Source organism: Chenopodium album, chromosome 10 (genome assembly GCF_948465745.1).
Source record: "Chenopodium album chromosome 10, dcCheAlbu1.1, whole genome shotgun sequence".
Classification (NCBI taxonomy): domain Eukaryota; kingdom Viridiplantae; phylum Streptophyta; class Magnoliopsida; order Caryophyllales; family Amaranthaceae; genus Chenopodium; species Chenopodium album.
The window spans coordinates 57,139,067-57,150,055 of record NC_137843.1 but is presented as its reverse complement, the minus strand read 5'-3'; the positions used below and the strand labels follow the sequence as shown (position 1 = coordinate 57,150,055).

General features: G+C 37.3%; 2 protein-coding genes and 1 pseudogene across 5 annotated transcripts; 2 read left to right on the top strand and 1 right to left on the bottom strand.

Moving 5' to 3' along the window:
- Positions 1-5,162, top strand: LOC145564259 (uncharacterized). Of its 4 annotated transcripts, XM_081624584.1 has the most exons (14): positions 27-146; positions 422-503; positions 617-680; positions 812-1,060; positions 1,176-1,387; positions 1,513-1,576; positions 1,667-1,953; positions 2,062-2,443; positions 2,554-2,654; positions 2,749-2,792; positions 2,918-3,107; positions 3,456-3,600; positions 4,721-4,851; positions 4,988-5,162. In XM_081624584.1, the coding sequence occupies exons 3-14, from the start codon at positions 635-637 to the stop codon at positions 5,105-5,107; spliced, it is 1,971 nt and encodes a 656-aa protein (XP_081480710.1). In that variant the 5' UTR covers positions 27-146; positions 422-503; positions 617-634; the 3' UTR covers positions 5,108-5,162. The 4 variants fall into 4 exon arrangements, with proteins under 4 accessions (XP_081480711.1, XP_081480709.1, XP_081480712.1 ...); XM_081624585.1 differs by lacking the exon at positions 422-503 and having other exon boundaries at positions 1-146; positions 818-1,060; XM_081624583.1 differs by lacking the exon at positions 422-503 and having other exon boundaries at positions 1-146.
- A 1,223-nt stretch (positions 5,163-6,385) lies between these two features.
- LOC145562649 (uncharacterized) lies at positions 6,386-7,837 on the top strand. The gene has a single exon (XM_081623003.1). The coding sequence runs from the start codon at positions 6,578-6,580 to the stop codon at positions 7,484-7,486; it is 909 nt and encodes a 302-aa protein (XP_081479129.1). The 5' UTR covers positions 6,386-6,577; the 3' UTR covers positions 7,487-7,837.
- Positions 7,838-8,300: 463 nt separating this feature from the next.
- LOC145562648 (acidic endochitinase SE2 pseudogene) lies at positions 8,301-9,960 on the bottom strand (annotated as a pseudogene).
- Positions 9,961-10,989: the final 1,029 nt, after the last annotated feature.

The window sequence follows — 10,989 nt, the reverse complement described above, 5'->3', positions numbered from 1 at the left end:
CCAAAATCTATATCTCTTAAAAATTAATTGTACGCACAAAAAAACCCTAGCCCTCTCTCTTCACTCTCCTAATCTCCCGCCACTCTCTCTCTCCCCACGTTCTCCATTGAAGCGCCTTCTCATATTTCAAGCAGACAGTTCCTGAAGTAAGTTGTCTCCTTTTTTAATCATTTTCAATTTCACAATCTAGGGTTTATCGTTCATCTAATTTAGTTTAATTTTATAGTTAATTTAGGATTCGAATTTTTTAACTATTGGTTGTAATTTCTAATGACCGATTATGTTTATGAGCCTAATTTTTTTTGACAATTGAATCAAATGTTCTTTTTCTCCCTTTAATTGTTAAATTTGATATCTGAATCAAATTTGGTTGCTAATGTGTTGCAAAACCCTTTAATGTTTGCATTATACTATGAAATAGGCTACATTTACAACGCTTTCCTGTTTTGACGGCGATTGTCTCACAAAAAAGTACAGTACTTTTTTAAGATAGAGGAAATGGAGTAATTTCCTAATTTCCCCCCTTTTTTTTAAGAAAAATTTGTTGATATTGTTTTATGTGATTTTGAGACTATTAAATATTTCATATATTTGATGATTTTTAGTTTTGTGTTAGGTATTTTCTTGTTTAATCATGGATTCTCTGGATGATCCTTTTGCTGAACCTGTGGTTTCCAAAGGTAATTTAATAATAACCCCATGTTTTTTTTCCCCGAAAACCGGATACATTGTGCCTTTGTTTTGTTCTTGCAATGTAATGTGGAAGTCTAGGGATTCAGCATTGGTGTATTTTGCTCTTTGGCATTGGCAGCTGCAGCTGTTGGTAGGTTTCAGCCCAAGGCTAAGCCACGACCCAAGAAAGGACCATCTGTCGCGGTAAAAGCAACCAAAGAGCCGCCTGTAACATCAGTTCTGCAATTGAATCAGTCTGATGATAATGTAGAAAAGAATTTAGAAGTTCCTAAAAGTTCATCTATAACAGACAATGAAAGCTCAGGATTGCCAGCTGAAGCGAAAGAAGTGGCAGGTTCTGCTGTTACCGGGTGTTCAGAAATTGCTGGTCTATCGTTTAAAACTTTCTTTGTAGCTTTACTTTAAAGCACTCTTACATTTCTATTGTTATATGTAAGATGAATTTGACTAATGGTACTGATGGAGAACATGTCCAACTTTAGAGACACCAACGGCGAATGCACCTAGTGTTCACAATGAAAAGGAGCTATCAGATTTCCATAGTGTTTCTTCTGCCAGTGCTTTGCTTCTTAGGCCATGTAATGCACAAGCTGCTCCTGATCAGTATGAGGATCAGACATTCGAAAATCAAGAAGGCTATAAGGAGTCCATTGAATGTGGTGATGGAGACTTACAGATAGATGTTGAGCAGCTGGTAAGAAAAGATTATTTCACTGTGCTTGCTATCGGTTTTTTTTTTTTTGCCCCTTTCTAGCAGGTTGACTTGGATCTGTTTGATGATTTGTCTAAGTATATTTTCTGTCATGCCATATAAAACAGGAAGCAGGGGATTTTTCTTGTCTCGACAGTTTAAATGTAATGACTGAGGGCGCTGCTGATTCTGGTATTGCCAAATGGAAATTCTATATATATTTTTAATTTTCCCCCTTGTTTTTCCCTTATGCTTAACTTTGGTGGGATTATCGAGTGGCAGGAACTAGAGCTGTTAAATTCAAGCCCAAGCCTAAGGCACAAAGTGATAGGCAGAAGAAAGATTCAGCTGAGGCTGTTTCTCATCTTCCGCATTCTCAGAATCTTCCCTCTGAAAGTGAGCATATGACAAGTGGTGGATCAATTCCTGCCGGAGAACCCAACACTGTGTCTGATGTTGTACATATGAGGCTTGATGACGATTTTTCCTTAGATCCTTCCGTGTATCAACCTGACACTGTAGTCTCTGAAGATATAGATTCATTTATGCCTGAAAAATTACCACAACAGGTAGTGAGACTGTCCTGACTAACTATTATACATTGTTGATGCCTTGATGGTGATCCATATTTTAACCTGAATTTTCCATCACCACCATTTTGTTGATTTGGTTTTTAGAGTGGGGAGGACCATAGAGAACAGAATTCATATGATGCGTTAGGCTCTTCTGCCAAATCAGTAGATGGAGGGGTTTTGTCAGCATTTGAAGGAAATGAAGATGGATATGAACCCCAAGATGGAATGAATGATGGATTAAACAACAATAACAGCTCTTACGACAAAGCACCTGATAACTCGGCCCTAAATAGAGATGAAAATAATGAAGGTGGTCATATTGGCGAAGAGACTTTGCAAAAGAAACAGTCACGAAAGTCGAAGAAAGTTACAGCTGAAAATAATAAACCGGCTAGAAAGAGGAAGAAGGCAACCCAGGAACTTAATGAATCTGTTGAAAAACCTCCCAAGAAGTTCCCTCGTGCAACTCGGCGAAAAAGATGTGGTATTTTTTCTACAGTGAATTTCTAATAAATCACACTGCATATTGATGCATGCCTTTCTTTAAGTTTTTTTTTGATGAAATCTTTGCGTGCGATTTTCCTTCTTGTGTAGTGGACAAATCCTTGCTTGAAGCACCAGAGGATGAACTGGACCTTCAAAGGGTTCCAATCAGGGACTTGATCATACTTGCAGAGTATAAAGAACGCCAAGCAGTAAGTATTTGTTCTCCTTCAATGCTTTGTATGTTTATTCTGTATGTGGTATTAGTTACATGATCGCATTTTCTGTTTTGATTCTTCATTGCAGAAGAAAGAAGCAGCAGCAGCTATGCCACCACCAACCAGTGAGAGGTAACAGAATAATAAGGCTAGCTTAACTTAGACAATTGTACTTTTTTTAGCTTCTACCTTTTAGTTATATTTTCTTAGGACTGTCTTTCATTGCAGTCTATTTTCTGATAAATATTCCTCTGCAGGAATAATAACTTGTCACCAGAGGACCTTCCTTATGATGATAATGAGACATTTGATCAAGATGGAGATAATTACGATAATCCTTCGACTCTAAGGGTTCAAAAAGATACAGGCTACTTTAACTATCAGTCATTTATGACAAAAGAAACCAGAGCGAGGTGGACAAAGCAGGACACTGAATTGTTTTACCAGGTATTTTTCTAAATAAAACCTTTAGAGTGCACAAGATATTCTTTTACTCTTTTTATTAAATATTTTTATATGTAGTGTGAATGTTATTTATTAAATTTTGGAAGATGAGAGTTGTAGAGCTAAGGAGTACTTTATAAACAATGCAGCAGACTAATAATTTTTAATTCAGCAGCTTTTCTGTCAACTAAGCTACTAATATCATGAGAAATTTCTTTCCTTTACCTCCCTCAAATAAGAAAAAGATGCAAACCCACACATCTATGTGATTAAATACCTGAACCCGTAAATATTTAGTATGTTTCTGGTTCTTTTATTACCTAAACTTTACTCTGTCTCTGTGTGCTGCAGTCTCTCAGTCAATTTGGATCTGACTTATCAATGATTCAACAACTTTTTCCTGGGCGCACTCGGCATCAAATCAAGTTGAAATACAAAAAGGAAGAACGCCAAAATCCTATGAGGGTTAATGATGCTTTGACTTGTAGAACACAAGGTATCTGTCTGTGTTTTACTATAAATTGCAAACTGTTAAATATCCATGTTGTTCATCTTGCTTGTTATGCTGATTTATTGAATTTAGTTTTAACCTGAAGTGTGCATATTTTGAAGGCTTTATATATTTTAAGATCAAAGACATGCCATCCTTTGTGGTAGAGATTGGAAAATATGGTGCAATAAGAAGCAGTTTCACATAGTAGATCAGCTGCGCTAGAAAATTGTACTGGGACTGAGTGGAGTACTTGCTTTTAGTTAGAAAAGTGTACTATTGTTAATATGCTGGTGTCCCATGGAGATAAAATAGTGCTATCTGGTTATTCAGAGGCCAATGACCGCTGTGAATTCTTTCAACGCATCAAGCCTACATTTAGTTTTCTTGATAAGAAGAGCTTTTTGGCTTGTTACATATGTTCTAGGAAGGAAACCTGGAATAGGGAGTTGAACAACTTGAGTCAGGATTTTATTTGGTAGGTCTTCAGCCTAAAAAAAAAAAGAAGTTTCTATTATTATTATTATGTTTTTTTTTTTTTCTTTTTTGGGTACCGCAGAGGTTTTAACATTTTTAGAACTATCAGGAATCAGGATTAGACCTAGCTTAGTTGTGTCATAATTCATAAAGATGCTAGTATTCATAGGTGATGGTGTAGGAATGGGATATAATTATACTTTTACCTCATCAATGTCCGAGCACAAATGCTGCGTTTAGTTATTTCTTTTCTTTTTCTTTTTTTTTTTCCTCGGCTAAGAGATGAGCCAGTACTCAGGAGAGTGCCAGAATTTTGTTCAGATAAAGGCTCCTCTTGCTTTGTTGTTTGAGCAAGCAGTTAGAAGAGCTATATGCTCCATTAAATTGCAGCAGATTAAGCATCTTGATTTTGACTACTGGGCCGTAGTTCTGAGAACATACTGTCTATGTTAGGCATGTTCAATATTAATCCATTTTGTCTGAAAAAGGTAAGTAAAAAGCCGTATTTAAATTATAGTTTGCCTGTTGAATTATGTAGAGAAAAATTACAAAAGCCAGCTGTAGAAAAATTCGACTCTCTTTGGGGATATGCTCTCAGCTCATTCATGATTCCAGTATATATAATGCATGTAATCCATTTTATCTGCAGATCTCTCACATTTTGAGCTCGTGATCAAAAGGCTGAAAGAACAAGCTGCACAAGATGAAAAGATTGATAATGATGATTCAGTTTGTGTAACAGGCGAGGACGAAGGGCCAGAGGAAGTTTTCAACGCTCATGTATGTACCATTTTTTCAGTTCCATTTATTTTTTCATATTAAGTTGGTATTGGTTGTGTGATTAGGTAATAAGTACTCCGTATGCATGCATCTTACACTTGAATTCTTACAACTTTTGGTGTTGGTGAAATCATAGGAAGATGTTTCAAATGCCAAGCAGAACGATGAAGCTCAAGTTGTTGATCAAGAGTCTCCCAAGTTGCATTACAGTGAAGACGAGGAATTTGATTGGAGTTCTTATAAAAGTGAATTATAGCATTTAAACAAATTCACCTTTTCTATTCCTAACACCCTTTCTATTTTTTTTTTAATGATGGTGACGACACCTTTATTGATAGTTTGAATGACAACCAAATGCACGGAGAAGAACTAATTCCTAGGTAGTAAAATCTTGATGAGTTTGGTTGACGCGACCATAAAAAGTGGAGTTTTCTAGAAATTCTAGTTCCCACAAAATGGGGAAGTTGGTAATCTAACCTCATTATGTAAGTGAAACTTTATATGAGAAACCCGGCTTCTTATGATAGTTATTCAAACAATTTAACTTGCTTTTAGGAAGGGAAACTTCAATGGTAAACTTAAGTGAAGTATAGCCTTCTATGTGCTACCAAACGACCTTTTAGACTACAATTTTGCTATACTTAGCCTTCTATGTGCTACCAAACCACTATCATTTGACAAATTCCTGCACTCTTTCTTCAGTTTCATTGATGAGTTGACTACTACTGGTAGTAATTAAGGGCTTGTTATGATTAACTGAGCTGAATTGAACTGAACTTATTGGAGTTGAATTGAACTGAACTGAATATTTTATGAGAGAAAGAAATTAAGAACTGAACTGAATTTATTGAAGCTGAACTGAACTGAATTGAAAAGAGAACAAACCCTATGAGTAACTACATACACCCTTGAGAAAAATGTACCTTGAACATTTCAATGCAACTTATATATCATGGTCATTTGATACATTAATGATCTTTTATCTCAATAGGTGGCGACATTGGTAATAATGAAGAAATTACCGTAAGTATAACTAATTACTAACCCACTGTATGGTCAATTACAATTTTCTTGTATATGTTAATTCATGAAAATTAAAAAAATAATTACATATTGTGACCAGCAGATCAAATTGGGAATTGGGTCCAGTAAGCAACTAATGACATTTGGATTTAGACTAGAATTTCACTCAAATTCTTTTATATCGAGTCTTGATATGGCCGGTTGGTTTAGGATTGTTAGCTATATGTCACGTGCTTATAGTTTTCCCAAAGTTATGGCGCAACCTTCCTCGTATATATAACTATATATGGCAACTCCTGTATGGCCTTGTGCCTACACCAATACATGTGTCTAGGTGTAGCCGTGTAGGTCACTAATGTTTTGTGTCACGTTTCTTAAACTACGTATTTGTCTGTATTATGCTTGTAGTAAATATGGAGAAGGGCTCGCCCACAAGGCCCACACACAAACTATCATCGCTCGTCCCATGACATATAGCAACGCATGTAAGCATCCAAGGACAGAATATCCGATGCTGAAGTCTTCAACCAGCAACACTTGCAACCTCCAATTTCCACATCTTTTCTTGTGTCCATCATCTTCCCACGAAAACATCCATTTTCTCCTCCATTTTTTGACCCTTTAACAATGGCTTTTTCCCATTTTCTCTCTCCTCCCTCAACAATCACTACCACCACCACTCTTGAACCAACCCACCATTAACATGCCCCAATCTCAACCACCGCATCATCCACCGTCCCATCAATTTCACCCCTCCAATCCAACGGCCTCAAATCAACCACCTCTTCCTTGCTTCTCTAAATCTGCTAATCTGCCTGACTTTCTCCTCACCGCTCTCTCTCTCTTCCTCTTCATCACCGCCCCTAAACACCATCTTCCTCCTCGCGCACTTTCTCTCTCCTCCCCTCCTCCTTCCACCAACCGCCGCTTCCTCCGCCTCACTTCAACCATGTCGCAAAACCCTAACCCTAATTCCTCCGCTTTTCCCACCCCTCAATCGCTTTCCGATTGGCTTAAACCTCGACTACCCTCTGATTCTTTCGCTTCTTGGGGCACCAAACCCGGCACTAAAAATGTTCATAATCTATGGCTTGAGCTTGCTGATGGTGAAACTTCGCTTGTTGATAAATCTCCTCCGATTCGGAATTTGGAGGTTGTTTGTGTTAGGGTTTTGGGTAATCATAACAGGGTATTGATTGAATCTCACCAGGAGTTATCTGATGGGTCGATACGTAAAAGGGGTCGTCCATTATCGGAGAAATTGAAGTCTGGTGAGGATATTGAGGCGGCTGTTAAAAGGGCGATTAAGGAAGAATTGGGGTCTGTGATTTTTAGGGTTAATGATGTGGGAAATGTGAATTTTGATCAGATTGTGAGGGTTTTGATGGATTCTTATGAGAGGAAGGTGGAGGAAAGGGTTTCGGTTTCTTACCCGGGTTTGCCGGCTGTTTATGTGTTGCATACTGTGGATGCATTTGTGGAGGGGTTGCCTGAGGGTGAGTTTGCTACAGAGGAGGAAACAGAGTATGAGGGTTGTGATAATGTGGTGGCTGATGAGGCGGTTTCGGTTAAAAGGCATTTTTGGAAATGGGTTCCGGTTGATTCTGTGTGATTTTGGTTGCTGTGGCGGAGCCTTGGATAAGTGGCATGGCATCGGAGATGGTTGTGGATGTACAAAGCTGGTACCTTCACCGGAGTAGTCTATGTTGCTCTTGATGAATTGGTTGGTGAGTTTTGAAAACCCTTCAATTGTTTGTTGAATTCAGTTTAACTTGTTTCGGTGATTGTGAAGATGAGTAAAATAACTTTTTCTTTTTGTAAAATTGTTGTATAGAATGTATGACATTTGACAATGTTGTTTCCTGTGGATGTGTAAATATCAACTGTCTACATTTTGAACTACCTATTATACGAAATAAAATGAAAGGAAACAATTTTGTTTCTTGCTGTCAATCTTCTGAAATTTTGTTGTCTTCAATGATGAATTATGCTTTTCTTCTCTTATGCAAATTTGTGGTCATTTATGTTTGTGAATTTTGTATCTGTTAGATGATATCAAATGTCCAATCCTACATGGTTAACGAGTCCTTTGGGGAGCATATTGATGTAAATTTGGACAGTAGACATGCACCGGAATAGATATGAAGGTTATAGAATAGTTAAGCCTTGGCCCTTGTGGTTTATTGTATTCTTGTTTCATTATATGTCCCGCTGTCACTGTCCAAGGAGCATATCTATGTCTTCAGTGCTTAGTTTCATAGCTTATTCTGTTGCGACCAGTGAAGCTTTAGTCTAATGATGCATTTTGATCTAGTTAGATATTTTCAGTTTATAAAAGTTGGTCCAATGGGAAAACTGTGAGATCTTTTCCTAATTGATGCTGAATTTTCATTCTCCATTTTTCCGTCAAAACAAACAGAGCCTGAATTTTAGCGGCTATACAAAGTACTTATTAAGCTGTAAATACAACTTTAGATGGAATGATGGAATAGAGGTCAGTATCGAGCTGTATTTTCTCTGAAGTTGTTTATCCTGAAGTTTTTCTGAAGCTATAGTTGATATATTCGTGTTCTGTGTTTTATTTTATGGACTTGAGATTTTCAAGCTGATGATCCTTGAGTTTCCCTAGCGTTGAGAAAGGTGAGAAAATACTGAAGGTTTAGTCAGTTAATGCATTCATATTTTAAGCTTTAACTACGACAACAATATGAATCTGGAGATTGTGGACTTTGGTGGGGTTACAAGAGGTCTAGGACTAAAGCTTGTTTCATAAAATTAGTGTACTTTCATTGTTTTAAATGTGAAGCATGTGAAATACAGCCTAAGATAAGCTACACTATAAGTCATTTATGATAGGGAATTACAAGATCCTATGGTGTATCAACATGAAGATGATTTTAAGCTGAAAAAAAAAAAAGAATCTTATGGGCTATCTTATTTTATATACTTAAAACAATGATAGTTCAACTTAAACACTGTTTTTAATAGCATTGCTGTACCCATTATCAAATGCCTTTGACCATAGCATGACTCCTCCATATTTAGAGGAACCCTTGATTGTGGGAAGGACTTGAGATGTGAGAACATCAGCAGGAATAAAACCAGTTCTGGCAGCCTGGTCAGATGCTGGTATTCCGAGGAAGATCTGGTTAGCTTGAACAGAAGTCCACTGGTTCCATGAGTTCGAGAGATTATCAACACTGCCGTCGTATTGGCAATTGGCAAGGGGATTGTTATAGAACTGAACCCACACGTAGTCAAATAGCCCTGTGGCTATGGCAGTGTCCAATCTGGCATCTGGGAAGGGGCATTGAGGAGCTGCTGATAAGTAAACTGTTTTCTGGCCATTGTTATGACCTGCCAAAGCTCTAGCTAGGTCATCATAAAATCTGTTGTCACCAGTCTCGATATCAAAATCGATACCATCAAGAACTGCATCTCCTAGGGGTCGAGAGCTGGACTGACCCCCTAGAAAATTGTTCCAGAGATAATCAGCAAGCTGGTTTGCATCATCAGTTGAGGAGAGAGAGTAGCCTTCAGTCGCACCTCCTATAGAAAGGAGAACCTTAATGCCTGCCTGTTTGCATGCGTTGATCTCACTGCTTAGGCTGCTACAAGTTGTAGCAGGGTCACAGTGTCCTGCTAAGTTCAGCACTGGGGTTGCCCCGTTGCCAAAGCTACTTAGGAAAGCTAAGATTACAGTACCGTAGTTTCCGGAGTTACAAGTGTCAACAAGACTTCCCTCATTGCCATTTTGACCCCAGTATATGGCTATTTGGGATCCCTGAGCGGACTTAAATGAAGCTAAATTCACAAGAGAGATTAAAAATGAAACTGATGCAATTCTGGCTGCCATGTTTGTTTTATAGGTTTGTATATGCAGACAGTGCTTATGTTGTGAATTTGCATTTCGATAATTAGCAATATATATAGTTGTTTGAGTGATTGAGGTCAAGCGGGAATACTGGAAACAAAGCGTATAGGAAGGGGCTGTACAGCTCATCATAGAGTTGTATTGTAGGTTAAGAGGAATATGTCAAAAAGAGTATGCTTGAAAAGTCTAGTCAACGAGGTTCTATCTACACTAATCAAAACGTAAGGTTATGGATGATATATGTGTTCTGTTTGAAATTGGCTTCTCCATTTTTCTTTTTATTAGTATTTTGGTGTAATGGTTTTCTTAAAATTTGGGTTTGATTTATAATTTCAAAGAATACAGTACTTAATTTGTACAGTAGTATTGACTCTTTATTCATGGCAAAAGTAGATTGATGGATTGGGGTTGGGCCGGACATGACAGACGCTGTCTGAATTAATGATTACTCTCCTCATTGACTCAATAGTGTCAATAGCAACAATGTTTCAAAAAAAAAAAAAAAAGGTGTCAATAGCAACAAGGCTAAGAGCATCATTAGTGTTGGGGATACTTATATCCTTTCCCGGTTTCTCTCCCCTTTCATACACTTGACACATCACTTTCTCTTTCCCCCACATCACTTCCCACTATTTCCATCCTTTTACTCATCCTTTCCCTTAAAAATTTCCAACATCAATGAGTATCCTTTCCCACTTTCTCTCTCCTACTTACATATACCCCACCATTTATTCCTTTTTCAAATTACATATATTTATTAATATACTTAATTATTATTATTGTTGAAAATGTTGTTAATAATAATTAATAATAGATCGTTCTATTAACCGACACATTAATTAAACGAGACGAATTCAAAAACATAAAATTCATTGATTAAAACCATGAAATACATTGATTAAACGACACGAATAAAAAAAAAACATGAATTACGTTGATAAAAATAGCAAAGAAAATAACAAACATAAGTTTAAAAATAACTGAAATGTTTAATTTTCATCGGACCTCATAGACTGTGCCCATAAATGCTCGATCAAGTCGTTCTTCAAAGCCATATGGACGTCTTTATCACGAATTTCCCCTCTCGAAGCTATCAATCTACCGAAATTATCTGGATCATACTGTCCGGGAGTTACGGTGAATGTTGTTGCATTCCTAGTTGAGGACGACCCCGACATATTCTCAGGCTGTTCATCGGCAAACTCGAGTGGATCCTTATAATTTAAATATGTATCACGCTC